Raw genomic sequence first — 14,851 nt, 5'->3', positions numbered from 1 at the left:
CTTCCATAGAGTGTAGAGCTCTAGGCTGTGTAGAGGAATCATCAGCATGGAGGCGTGTGGATGATGATGAGATGTAATAATGGGGGTGGGGGGGGGGGGGGGGGGGGGTCATTGATGAAAACCAGAAACAGGAGAGGTTTAAGTTAATGCCCTGCAAAACTCCAAATGTGACACAGGTGGTGTTTCATACTCTTTCTTCTGCTCAAATCTGACTCCCTGGGTTGGCCCTTGGAGGAATTCCTGAATCAGTCAAATAAAATGGAAGCAATCTCTTCAGTCTTACGAAGGATAGAACTTACAGTATCCGTCACAATAAAGTTTCACTTGTAATGTTAGCTAACGAATATTGTATTCCACATACTAAGAATGTTGCAATAGGATTGGTCCAGAGCTGATCACATGATGAAGCGTAGTTTTGCCCATCACATCACCTTAGAAGAAAAGTTTGTTACACTCTATGTTGATAGTCCCTTTTGTTTCGCTGATCTCCACACAGTCCTAATGCAAGATGAGTACGCGCGAAATAAAAGTGTGTTGCACTGTGGACTATCATGTGACCTAGGTCACTTGATAGTACACAGTGCAACACACTTTCACTTCGATGCCGCGCAGTGTGCGCAGCAAATTCATTGTTTTGTCATCTACGTGCACACGTAGCCTAAGCCCTAAGGATACCTAAAGACAGCTAAAACAGTTTCAGATGTGGAATAAAATGGGAATTTCTAGGACCCTAGATGTGCAATATAAAGCAAATAATCATCTTTGGGTTTCAGGCAATGAGACAAACTATCACTTCCTCGGCGATCTGAATGTGTACGCTATCTTTCCTCAGCTGCGCTTCAGGAAGATAGCTACATCCACATCTACTTTCTTACTATCGTTAACTAACGACTAGGGGAATCACCGGGAATTTAGCTAACGTTTGCTATTGATACCTAACCACATTTCGTCTAATGTTAGCTATCGATAGCTAACGTTCGCTATCGATAGCAGCTAGCGTTTGCTCCTAGGAATTGATGTGGGCTAACGTTGGACAGAGAAATCCATTGGTCCGGAGGAGTTTAGAGAAACTGGTGTGCTTGTCACCCTTCCATAAAGAAGTGACGACATTAGCGGCTTTCCATTCTCAAGGGATTCTTCCTTGTTAGAGTGAAGCATGGAGCAGAAGGGAAAGTACTGGAAGCAGTTTATTCAAAAATGTTTGGATTCATCCATTGCCATTGTTTTATTACTGCTGTGTATTGTGTCAGGAAGTACAATTAGACCTACTGTAACATACTCACAGTTGGTCAATTTGAAACACAAATGTACCCAAGGTATTGTTTTTGCTTAACACTTTATGAGTTTAATTTTGTTTCAGGCCCTGTGATCTACAGGTTGAACAAAATCACTGGCAGTGTTATATGATAGATACCTGTAATCAGTGTTAGTAAATATTGAAGGCAGGTTTCTAACAGAAAAGTCTGTGTTCTCGATTTACCTTGATATACCTTGATGTTGGGCATAAAGTATACTGGACTTATTTGCCCCTCTGCATCCTCTTGAGTCTTGCTGCGAATGTTATTTGCACTACTATTTACATGCGTAGGGCAGGAGCATCATGGGAATTTAGTATCCGGGTCGTAACAGTTGAATTTATGTTTCCCTGACTTCAAGATTTGATTTGATGGTGTTGATGCTGCTGCTATTGATGACTTCAGGTGGTAGGCTGTTCCATAGATTAACTACTCAGTGTGAGAAATTCCTTTGCCTTACATTTGAATTTGCGTAGGTTCTTCAGAGCTTGAGTGTGTGACCTCTTGTCCTGGAATGTGTACTAATTGCTGGAAGAAATGTGAGCTATGCAAATCGTCTAGGCCATTCAGGATCTGCTTATAACGTCTGGATATCTGCTCTGCGTCTCCTATATGACAATGTTTGGGGACACAGTTTCCTCAGTCGTTCTGTGTTGCTCAGGTTTCTCAGACCAGGTAACAGCTTTGTTGCTCTTCGCTGTACGTAATTCTCCAATTTGACAATGTCCTTCTTTAGGCATGGGAGCCAAACACTACTACACTACATGTATTCAAGGGATGGTTGAATGATTGATTTGTATAATTGTACTAAGCCTCTTCCATCCATATTAGAAAAGGATCTCCTGATTAATCCCAGCAGTCTATTTGCCTTGGCGCATACTCTGTTGACATGGTTAGAGAATTGCAGACTGCTGTCGAATAGTACTCCAAGGTCATTCTCATGATTAACTGTCAAAACTTCTGATGTATCGTCAGGGTTTGGATAATAACTCAATCCAGGATTTCTCTTTCCGAAACACATTACTTAACATTTCTTTTGGTTGAAAGATAACTGCCAGTCTTTGGCCCATGATGTGAGTTTATACAGATCCTCCTGTAGATTGTTATTATCAGTCTCTTCGTGTCATGAGGCATACAGTTTGGTGTCATCGGCATATAATTTAACTGTGGAATTTGTAGATATAATCTCAGGTAAGTCGTTGATGAAAATAATAAATAGTATTGGGCCTATGACACTTCCCTGAGGAATTCCACTGGTTACTATAGTTTCCTGCAAACTGGCTCGCAGTTCTGCATTACCATAACTTAAAAGGTAAATCTTGTACAGTTATCAATATGAATAGTGATGATATTAATCTGACGTGATTCATGAGTGGAGGCTTGTTTGTTTCGTTGAGGACTGCTTATCGTCGCTGGGGCGACAAGACCTCGTATCTACAAAATGTCAAATGTTCAGGAGAGCAAAAAAACATGGCAGCCAAAGCACTGTATCCAATGGGATAGACATTCCTCTGACATGCCATGGTGGCTTAATTTCTGGGGTAAGACATCTAGGATTTGGACAGGATATCACTTAACTGATTATCTGACCATTAATTAAAAAAAAAGTCATTTTCACCAAGGTCTTGTCACCCCAGCGACGTTATGGTGTCAACAGAAAATCTGATTAATTACCGTATCACATTATCTCTGTGGGGGCTGTCTGTGTGTTGTCTTTGCTTTTGGTCATTGTTGTCTAAAATCATGACCATTAGCTATGGTCGACTTAGCCCCCAGTGTTTGGTTTATTGTGGAGGTGGCATTAGGCTTGTCCGGAGCATTTGATTCCCACTTGTTTGATCAAGTGACTTATTGCTGTGTGCATACTGTGTACTGTACTATTCCTTGGATTGGACAATTCTCAGGTGCAAAGATCAGGATTGTTTAGTTTATGGAGTCCAAACCTGCAGTTGCAATAGACACACATGTACATAATGCATAATGCAATACATTGCATTACACAGTTTGCGTGTACGTGCACAATTCTATACTGGATCCAATGTAGAACTGTCTTCATCTGTCAGGACTGGATTGTGGGTTAAAAATTGTGCTGCCTGACAGACCATTGTTTAATAGCAGTGGTCATCAGCCTCTTGGACATCGGTCAAAGTCATGAAGGATGTCAATGGATATGTGTTCAATTGAACTCTAGTCATTTCCATGTACAGTGTACTTGTAGTTTGTCCTACCACGGTGGATACGGTAGCCGGCTGGTGATTACACTGTGATTGGCTGCCATTTCAACATAACTGCCTGTGAAACGGCCTGCTGGAGATAATACTTGGTTTTATTGTGTGGTTGAAGTCCACTTCGGTGGTTAAAGTCAGTACACCCTTACATTTGTATACAGTACATGCATTTGAAATTTCATTTCATTTGATTTTGTATCACCTTTGATTCATCATTTCTTTTCATCGTAGGGTATGGGAAAGTATCATGTGTGGTAGATTGATATTTTTGTTTAGACATGTGTGAAATACAAAAGTACCATTGTAGTCAATATTACTGATGAAAGGGGGTCTATCATTATTGGTAGAAAAAAAACAAAAACAGGTAAATGTATCACCGTTTCTTATCAGATTTGAATATGTTTTTATTCTCACAATGCTACTTTGTGAATTTTGCAAACATAGCAAGAATTCACAGAAAGGTTGATACAGAAATGAGAAGCATGTCAATATTTGCAGACATTTGTTAACACATGCAACAATCAGTCCTACTTAGATTTCATTTTGTTTTTTCTTGTGCATACCTACATATAAAATGTATGCTTTCAGAATCCAATCTGAATACATAGAGTGTACTTGTACATGTATATGGGTTCGTTTTTTTCTCCTATTTGCTTTTTTTTGGGGGGGGGGGGGAGGTTAGGGGAAGGGGAAGAAATGAAATGAGAAAAGTGGAATTGATTGGCCATTTTTTTTTTTTAAATGAAGAGATCAATAATGGTCACTGTTCTACCGGTTTGTACATGTGTGATATACTTTGATACCACACTTCTCAACCAGTGGGCTGTGATGCCCACCAAAAATGAAATAGAAATTTTATATATGATCTAACTTGGTCTCAAAAAAGAAGAAAAGAAAAACAATATAGGAGTCAAAGTGGGCCTTGGGTTGAGAAAAGCTGAGAAGCATGGCTTGAACAGATTGTTAAGTTCCGAGCAAGAGATGTGATTGACATGGAGGCAAAAGATCTATTCTAATCTTGATTTGAATATGTTTTTCTGTTTGTTCTTGAATTACTTCTTACATTGAATATGTTATGTTAGCTAGAAAATAACACAAGTGTTGATGCATTTTTAGAGTACCTGCAGGTGTACAAAAAGTTGTACCTCTCAGCCATGTTAACATTTTGTGTGCTTATACTTACAATGTACATGTAGCAATTTGTTGAAATTTTGGTCTTTTGACAAATGTTTCAAATGATGTCCTGCCATACTATACTATTTGCCTGATAAAGAGCGCTCTGAAATTTAAATACAGATTTTATTTTCAGAAGAGGTTTACTCAGACTTGTTGCTTTAATTCATTAGGTACTGACATTTGTTTATCCTTGATTCCTATTTCAGGAAATTGCATGTCACAAATAAGTTTACAAAGTGTCTAATTTTGTTTCAAATGGCAGATGGAACTTAATCCTTGTTAGAACAACAAGTGCTGCTCATTGGCGGGTTAATGGTTGCTTGTTTGCAAGAGGAGTGCTGGTGATTGTGGCATTTGATATCTAGGTTACTCAGCCAGTGAGGAGGAAGTGGGTAATTTTGTGACGTCTAATCACACGGCCGCTGCACGTCCCCTTCCACACTGAGGGAGCTATGACTTGTTTGGGTTGGAGTTTGAGTGTGAGTAGCAGCGAAATGACGTGGCATTCTCTCTCCCTGTAGATCTCATATGGGCAGCTGGGAACAGGACGAAGATAACCCGACGGAGGTCACCCGACTGATGATTGACGAGGACGCCGATCAGCAGTCGGACACAATGGAGGAAGGCACGACGGCACCCACGGCGCAGTCGCCGAGTACGGCAATCACGGAAGGAGCCACCAACCCAAACTACGGCACGAGCATCAACGCCGAGAATCATTCCACGTCAGTGCAGAGAAGGGTAAGAGAGAGATTTCTGAAATCAATTGCATGCAGGTAGAACACTTGTCACTATAGCGTATGTGCAGTACTGTTAACTCCCTTTGCTGCACAACATACAATGTAACACAGAGTTCCTCACGTTTGCAAATACTGTATCATGCATGTACAAGTTCCTTAGGCACCATTACTAGACATCACTTTTGGGGACCATAAACAATAAAAATGACCACTGATTGCATGTTTTCAGCATTACAATGTACACATTCAAATGATAGTGTGCAGGTTATATTCATGATATTATGCAAATAGTGTGCATTATATTCTGTTGACCGGGTTGCCTATAGATATCAACCCGTCAATTTTCAGGGATTTTCCCAATTAACCAGTTAGATGCAGTTTTTATTGTGATATGGAAAGTATGTACCATGGTAGTAGTTTCTGAGAGGTGATGAAATACCGGTACCTGATTATTATGGTTGCTACGACAGCACATCCAGTAATTTGAATACCAGTGCTATGATTCGGTAGATATGATCTCTCTAGATTGTATCCGGGCAATTACCCCCATAGGGCAATTACCCCCAGCTAAATACTGGTTAATGGTAAGGTTAGAGTAAAGATTAGGGTTAGGGTTAGGATTAGGATTAGGTTCAGGATTAGGATTAGGATTAGGATTGGGGCCAGGGGAAGGGTCCGGGATAATATACAAATGACGCACAGGTCTGAGTGCGTCAGTCGGAATTGTGTGCATAAGGTAACTATGGAATGCTTAACCCACGAGGCGAAGCCGAGTGGGTTTAGGCTAAATTCCATAGTTACCGCATGCACACTATATTCCGACTGACGCACGAAAAGACATGTGCGTCATCTGATTTATAGAATGGGTAATTTTCTTGTCAAAAACCCATTTTTCTATCGTGTTACCCGATGACAAAATTACTGGATGCATTTCCTTTTGGCTTGCCGTAAACAAGCATGCATCAGTTTTTACTGGACGCACGGCCAGCCATGCATCAGTATTTACTGGACGCATGGCCAACCTGAGTGCGCAAACCTTTGTTACAAGTACGCGTACTCTTGCTACAAGTGCGCGATAACATGTTTACCACACGGTGACTCAGCGTACGTAGCGTGCGGCCAGTAAAAATCAACACATAGCTCTCGACCAATCAGATCGCAGGATTCTCGCTACCCATTCTATAATTGCCCATAACAGGGGGGTAACTGCCCTAGACCCCTCTAGATTAATATCATGCATGGTGAGTGAGAGGACTGTGCAAGTATACACACAAGGTGTACATGAACGTGGTATGTCAATGTACACATGTATGCCTCCAAGAGCTCTGCACTGGGAATTTAGAATTACAACTTGTACTTTGTATTAACTGATTGAGTTTTGTTTGTAATACACCTTACACTTGTAAGTCAGTACATGATGTAAGGATACTGCATCATGCCATTATACAGTCAAACCTACATGTATCTATATTATAACGGCCACCCAAGGGAGACCAAAAAAATAAATAAATAAATAATGGCTGTTACAGACAGGTGGCCACTGTAGACAGGTCCTTTAATATATTTTTTTCTCTCAGAGGGAATTGTTCATAGCGGTCATATACAGCAGGTGACCGCTGTAGACAGGTGGTCACTAGGACAGGTTTGACTGTATTTAGTGAGTATAATATTTTGTATTTTTGGCCAATTTGGCAACCATAACCAAGTGATGGAATGAGACAAAAGTGTTTTCCCCTTTCCAGGAAAAAAAAAAGAATTAATATCCCACTTTGGACACTATACTAGATGGGTTGGAGTTTAATATTGGAGGCAATATTTTCACAAGTGGTTAATTTTTCAACTCATGAAATTCACAAAGATTATTACACTGCAAAAGATATGCTGTGTATGTAGTATCACAAGTGCAAACGGTATTTCAACAGTTTGCTTTACTGCCAGTGCCACTCTGTATGAAAGGGGATTCTAATTTTCTGCATAATACAGAGTAATTGCAAAGCGATGTAAACAGTGTCAGTACTGTGTACCCATCTATGATAATCAACTGACATGTGACATTATCTGTTTTACATTAATAGATGAAGACTTAAGAATAATGACTGTAATTAAAAGGTACTTGGAAATAGACCTTATGCATATGACGTCACACGGTCTTACCAACTGAAGGGCGCCCTCCCTCAGAGGGCAAGCGATGCGTTGCTGGAGCATGCTTTTACACGCGAGGCAACGGGCATTTACACACAACATCGGTGTTTCTTTTACTGTCTTTTCTATTGCATGTAATCCACAGCCCTAGATCGGGAAATTTAAGCTTGTATAGCAAAATCGACATTTGAGGTATGCATTGCACTCACCAGGTTAATGATATATCCAACATTTTGGCACAATTTTCATGAAAAAAGATGGAACTACCAGCGGTCGTAACAGCTCATCAACCTACGAATCCATTAGCCAATCACATGCGAGGTAGATTTCTATGTGTTTTTTTACTAAAACACGTACCTCGCATGTGATTGGCTAATGAAATTCAAAATGGCGACATACATACAGCGAACGGCGATGTTGCGCTATGGATACAAATTTCTGCGATATAACCTAGGAATTCTCTAGTTACTGTGAGTATTTCGATTGCACAATGTGAGAAAATTACCCAAATATTGCTGCATAATGTGTCATGTCATGTCAAACTTGTTTGATGGTAAAAAAAACTGCCACTGGCCTGGGGACTAGCGGCGAGTGAGGCGGTCGCCGCTAGCGCGCATAAGAAAAGCACACAGCTAGCTGCACGCGTGCGGTGTCAAGGACTTCGCTTGCCCTCTAAGATGGCGTCGCGAGAGGTTGTCAAGCGAGTGATGGCGTCGCGAGAGGTTGTCAAGCGAGTGATGACGTCAATGCATAAGGTCTATACCATTACTCTCACCTGTAAACAATAATATCTAAAAATAGACGGCACAAGTGTTAATAGAACTTTCGGTCAATTGATATTGCAGCAATTCACTTCTGGCATCATCCCAGCAAACGTGGCTTTCAAAAATTGGCCTCTGATCTGAGATACGATCAGCAGGAGGGTAGTCATAGTGGCCAACCTTTCAGTTTACAGACAGAATGATTGTAGAAATCACGTAGACCCCGTTTACAGTGAGTGAAAGGGCTGGGCTCAGCCTTCATTTCACTGTAAACGCGCAAAAGGCCAAATGCGGTACCGAAATTGGCCAAGCTCTGGAGGTAGTCTCGGCAAGCCACGGCCGAGCCCAGCCTTTCCTCACTGTAAATGCAAACTGGGCCAAATGCGGTACCAAATTGCGACCGGCGCGCTCCCAATGATAGTCGTTTGTTTACAAGCAGAGCGCCCACTACGACAACATTTTCACAGGTATGAATTAAAAGCCCGGGCCGAGCCCTCCTCTGTAAACGGACAGAATTGCACGACCGAGTACCGCAATTGAGGCCGGACTTGGCCGCGGCTTGGCCGCGGCTCGGCCCAGCCCTGCACTGTAAACGGAGTCTTAGAGACTAGACATTGAAAAAATAGATCGCAAGATGGGAAGCATTTTTGTGAAAACAATTTTGGTGGGCTAGGGCCTAGCCCCAATGCTGCAAGCAAGTCCACAGTTTGTGTTTGAAACATGTTTGTGAGACATTTTGAGTGTGTCCTGCATGGAGCCGCAGAATATCAAAGCACTTCCTCATAGGGGAAATGACAAGGCTAAGCATGGGATGACCAGCAGAGATACACACATGTACATCGTACTTGTAAGTAGATCTTGGATGACTGCATTATAAAGGCCTCATACCTGTATATTACTGTAGATGGGTTAATCAAATACCAGTTAGTGATTGGCATAAGAAACACAGTCACGTGATGGAGGCACATTGGTTACGAAGTATGTTCGCCTATGGGCAGAACATTTTTGTAATGTTCTCCCATGGGAAAACATTTTCACGTAACAAATTACAAACGATACTAAACGATTGAACAATCATATTTTTCACGTAATCAATAGGGTGATGATTGTGTTTGACTAACCCATATAATATAACAGATGATGACTTTTGTTGTCAGGAACATGTACCAAATGTTCCACCCTCAGGGTTTGAAATGCTATTTCGGGAGGCTATAAGTCCCTCAATAGCATTTCAAACCCTTTGGGTGGGACATTTGGTATGTTCCCTCCCCGCCAGTCATCATCTATATAATGTCATGCTGCAAAAAGTGTATCATTTTACATGTAAAAGGGCTTGGATCATGGGCTGTGCTTTAGTAATACAGTAGCTGCATATAGGATGTAGAAAGAATCCCCAGACAAGAACATGTAGGCATTCAGCAAGTCACCTGGGATGTTATGCATCTGAAATTCAGGCAGAAACCGTTCACTGGCTCAGGATTACAAAGGCAAGCAGAAGAGCTCCGTTTATTCTACTGTCTTCTCCACCCTCTCAATGGACACAGCATTCCCATCTTGTGTGCTTCTAATCTCTCACATGGTACTTGGGGTCACAGGCCTACTGTATATTGGTTATCATAACATAGCAAAAATGTCACTTACAGATATAAGTGCTCATTATTGATGTGTTGTCTGTCAAGATACCTTATTTAGCCCCGGACCAACGGTGGGGCTAAGGGGGGGGCCTTAGCCCCACCGTTGGTACGGGACTATCCTTAGCCCACTTTCTGTTTACACTCGTTTTTGCCAAAGTGGGCTAGCCCCACCGATAGTACGGTACTATCTGGCCCTGCAAAATAGCAGGGGTTAGCACCACAATTGCGGTGCTAGCACCGCAATTGCGGTGCCAAGCAAGTGAGTGTAAACAGAACGAAAAAATAATCCTGGGCTAAGCGACGGAGACGAAGTCCGACCCTCACTGACCAATCAGAAACGAGGTAATCAAGTGCTGCCGGTGCGTGCGTGTACGTGTACAGTACACAGCGTAATTATGAATATTCATGTGGTTTGGAAAGTCCGGGGCTAAGAAATACGAGTGTAAAAAGGTCAGTTTTCTCCTTAGCCCCGGACAAGAGATAGTACGGGACTAATTGGCGAGTGTAAAAAGCTGAAAAAATTGGTACGGGACTAACGATAGTCCTGGGTCAGAGGTGGAAACTCAGATTATTGGTTTTTATCTACATTTTAAGAAGGTGGGTGTCATCTCTAGTTCTCATTATTAAGCTGTTTTTAATAGCAGAATCAAGTGTATACATCTGTAGTGTAATATAGTTGTGATTCATTGATTATACAAAGCAAAAACTGTAATGCACATAGAGATTATTAATTCCTGACTCTTAATTCTTTAAAAGTTTTTATCTTCAATCAGTGTACACTTTTAAGATCTCTTAACTTGAATTTATTATGTATGGGAGGCAATGAGAAATGATTCTTGTTTCAAATGTACATGAAATGTGACAACTAAATTTTGATGTAAACTCACTCCCAAAATGTATAAAGACCACAGTACAAAGCAGGAGTGTTGAATAAAATGTCTTTAAATTAATACAACAGAAAATGATGTAAACAAGATACAGGGTTTGCATCAGAATACCATGGTAATCAAAAGTTTTTTAATTCATAGATGTCCTCAACCTTGCATTGATTCCATTTCCAAAATTTTCTTACCGAGCTTCTTCAATGCTGCCATGAAACCTACACAATTCGTATTTGAGTGCACCATTTGTATGTTTTGCCCATGCTCGGCTGTGGTCCCCCCTTTTTTTCATTTTACCAGCAACATACATCATGTACATACAGTCGTAGTTCAGTGGATGAGTAGATGTATCATTGTATAGAAACTAGAACCAAACTGATTCATACCAGCTTTCTGCTGCAGGATACAGAGAGTTACACTGTAGGCCATGATAATCCATGTAGTGTGGTATGTCCACATCTCTCCCCCCCCCCCCCCCCCCCCCCATACAGCTGTAAGAGATCACATTATCTACTGGGCATGAAAGATTGTTAGCTATCACTCATTATTATACATAACAAGCCACTTTTTCGATACAATAAAACCATGTATCAATATTCCTGCAAGGGGTTTGCTTAATGACATGCAATATTGTTAGCATAATACCTGTCCCATGCATTTTACATTACCCGTATCAATGGAGAAAAAGAGTACAATATTGTTTCCAATATTGTACTCTGCTGTCAATAACGCACTCAAATGTTTCTTTATACGCATGCGCAGTATTGCTTGCAAAGAAAGCAAAGTGCAGTGGCATTGCGCGATGAGGTTGAGAAATGCCATAGGAGTACACGTAAATCGTCTGTGCGGCCGGGCCCGGTCTCCAGCAGTCGCTCGCTGATATGCTGTACTGTACTGTACTGTACTGTACCTCCGTATACAAGTTGAAAGGTTAGATTTTGTAAACAACAATGGCGGCCTCCACGGTTCGCGACTCTAGACTCTGACGAATTCGAAAACATTCTGAGAGAAAAAGACGCGTTGAACACACGAAAGGCAACAAAAAGTGCTCTAGATGTTTTTAGAGCATAGGCCTATTTAACAGAGAAGGAATTGCCGTGGACGTTTTGATCACTTTCATGTCGAATGTGAGTGAAACCCTTTTTCATTTTTTTTTTTTTTTGAAATTGAATGTGGTGTTGTCGTGGAAAGTGGTTTGTATATGTATAATAATAATGATATTGGATTTCTTTCGTGGTATATCAGATATATTGCAGGCCTCGAATAAACCGACGGCCACCGACGGCCATGGCCGTCGGTACCCCTCTCGTTGGCCGCAATGCCTTTTTTTCCTTGATCAAAGTTACGGCCAAAAAAAAAATGTGCCCTTTTTCTTGTGGCCGTGGTGCCCTTTTAGAATGAAATTTATTATTTATGACGTATAATATGCCCTTTCTCAAAGTCTACACTTTAATAAGCTTGAACAACTTTCCTGATCTCAAATATCATACCTTCAGTTCACTCGCGTCCCAATATATCTGATTCAAACTCAAAGTATCTTTCCAAGATACGAGACGACGTGTAGAAGTCTACGTACATGTACGCCCGACCGGCTTTTACCGTCCCGACTGCCTCCGCAGCGCAGCGGCCATAGAGTTACTAGCTAGGCAGCGGCGGGCCGGAGCAAGTGGTCGCAAGCCATGCTAAAAAATGCCAGGCCTGTCGGACGGCTGCGAGCATTGCCATCTCTCTCGCTCTGCATTCATGCCCGCATGCTCTCAAAGCAAAATGGCGCCGGAAGTGCTCCAAAGCGAGCGCGGCGTATGCGTTGAGAACGTACTGTATTACAGAACCTACATCGTATTGCATATGGCCTACTGCCTAACGTCGTCTGCTGCGGAGAGATCTTATGCTGTTATGCGTGCGTGCGCTGCTGGAGTGTAGCAGCACGGTCGATAGCATACAGCTCTACAATTGTATGGGGCATTCACATCATGTATAAACACCCAACATGCCCTTTCCAATGTGGCCTTGGTGCCCCTCTGACTGACCTAAGTGCCCTGGCCTCTTGGAAAAAGTGCCCTTTTCTAAATGGCCTTGCCCCTCCAAAATCCTATTTCGAGGCCTGATATTGCATTCATCAACATGAATATTTCACTCGTCTTCGACTCGTGCAATATTCCTGTTGATGAATGCAATATATCTGATATACCACTCAAGTGCATCCAATATTATATAAATATAGAAGAGTCATCAAATATTAGAGCAAAATGTTATGCTGTGAACTCATGCAATATAACATATCCAGTATACTGTAAAAGTGGTTTCTTTCGCGTACAGAAACTTTTGCGGTTTCCATCGGTGCCGACTTTTTCGCGTGTGTTTAAATTCGCGGTCGGTAATGATAGCGTTGTAACAAGCCATGAGTTCAAAACATTTTCGCGTGATGTTAAATTCGCGGTTCAACCTCAAAGCGCGAAAAGCGCGAAAATAAAACCACCGCGAAAGAAACCACTTATACAGTATTCTGAAATTCTCTGTTATACCAATCATTATCGTGATGAAGTTCCAGTCAGTGGTTGAAAATGGTGCATTGCCATTATGCTATGCAGCTGTGTACTACAATGTATGTTGTTGGACTGTACAGTTTACCAAAATTTTTGTAACACTCAACAGCACTTGGCAAAACAGCACTTGTAAATGTCATATGTTCAATGTGTTGGTCACAGTGGGTGGATGTCTGTAGAGATTTTGTGTACGTACAAGAGGATATCCTGAATCATGATAAACACACCAGTTGCTGTGCAATAAGGAAGGGAAGGGGATTTCCATGATGATAGCGTACAACCATGTACATGTGCCGAAAAATTTTGAATAGGGATCACACTTCAAGATCATGAAGTTTTCACAATCTTTTGTGGTCTGTTCACACTGGCAGCCAAACTTTGGATCTTTGGATTGAGAAGTTTGGGTCACTAGTGCGCGTGCGCAAGAATGGAGAAAAAGTAGGCCATCTGACAGCTGGCAATTTTGACGTAACAATACACTCCTTTTCATTACAGTGGCTTCAGAAGCACAGATGGTGGACTGGTCATTGTGTGGCAAACTTTGCAAAGTTTCAGTTTCTAGCATTCACACTGGCAAAAGATTGAGAAGGTTAGCCGGGATTTGAGGAATTAACCCTAGTTTGAGTGAGAAGTTTCGGGAGAAGTTTTGCAAAAAGTTTGAAGTCACACTGGCAAAAGATCGAGGTCTTAAAGATCACGATCTCAATCGCGATCTTGTGGCAGTGTGACTGCAGCTATTGTGTACCTGTTGCCGAGTGAGTGCTTACACCATATATGTGCGTATGTACTCCTATTATCCACCTTGACCATAAAACTTTTATAGTGATGTTGGTACAAAGTTTCTTGTTGGTGATGTTGCCTTCTTGTGTTCTGACGATCATATGCATTGTAGTGTATTATCAGATTTCTCCATTTTGTCCTGGGCATATATGAAGCCTGCTCAATGAAAATGAAATCATTAGACTATTAAACATGGGGATGAGGTACTGTATACGCTATAATTTTCGCGTACATAAATTTTCGCGAATTGCCGCTGTCACACATTTTCGCGAGTGGTTAAATTCGCGATTGGGGGACCAGAGAAAATATGAAGTGGCAAAGAAAGTGTGAATTTTCAACTTACTAGCAAATAAGAATGACACTAGTTATACACTGCATGAAAAAAACTTACCAAACTCTGCGAACTAGTAAGTCAGAATTCAACATTTTTGAAGTGGTTAAGTCCATCGCGCTAGATTTCTGACGAGTGGTCCCCTTGCGATAATGGATTGGCTCTCTACAGTATTTGTAAGTAGACGTGGACGTGCGTAAACAAGCTTAGCCAGCATGGTCTGTTCGGTAAGCCGTGACATGGTATACTAGTACTGAAATGTTCGTATCATCAAGGCAAGGGATTCATTTTGGAAGGTAATATTTTCGCATGTTGTTAATTTCGCGAATAGCTCCCG

General features: G+C 41.5%; 1 protein-coding gene across 3 annotated transcripts in view; it reads left to right on the top strand.

The window, feature by feature from the left end:
• The window catches only part of LOC139736168 (presenilin-1-like), a 43,612-nt gene that overhangs the window by 776 nt on the left and 27,985 nt on the right, over positions 1-14,851 (top strand). For 2 of the 3 annotated variants that reach the window (XM_071646899.1, XM_071646897.1), the window contains exon 2: positions 5,221-5,440. In XM_071646899.1, coding sequence (XP_071503000.1) covers positions 5,228-5,440 — 213 coding nt within the window. In that variant the 5' untranslated portion in view covers positions 5,221-5,227. Of the gene's footprint in view, positions 1-3,445; positions 3,657-5,220; positions 5,441-14,851 lie in introns of those variants that run through there. The other variant, XM_071646900.1, reaches the window with a different exon arrangement.

The sequence above is a fragment of the Diadema antillarum genome, unplaced genomic scaffold, assembly GCF_040938485.1.
Source record: "Diadema antillarum isolate AM-2024a unplaced genomic scaffold, OU_Dant_1.0 seq00000633_RagTag, whole genome shotgun sequence".
Classification (NCBI taxonomy): domain Eukaryota; kingdom Metazoa; phylum Echinodermata; class Echinoidea; order Diadematoida; family Diadematidae; genus Diadema; species Diadema antillarum.
This window is presented reverse-complemented; position numbering and strand designations above follow the sequence as displayed.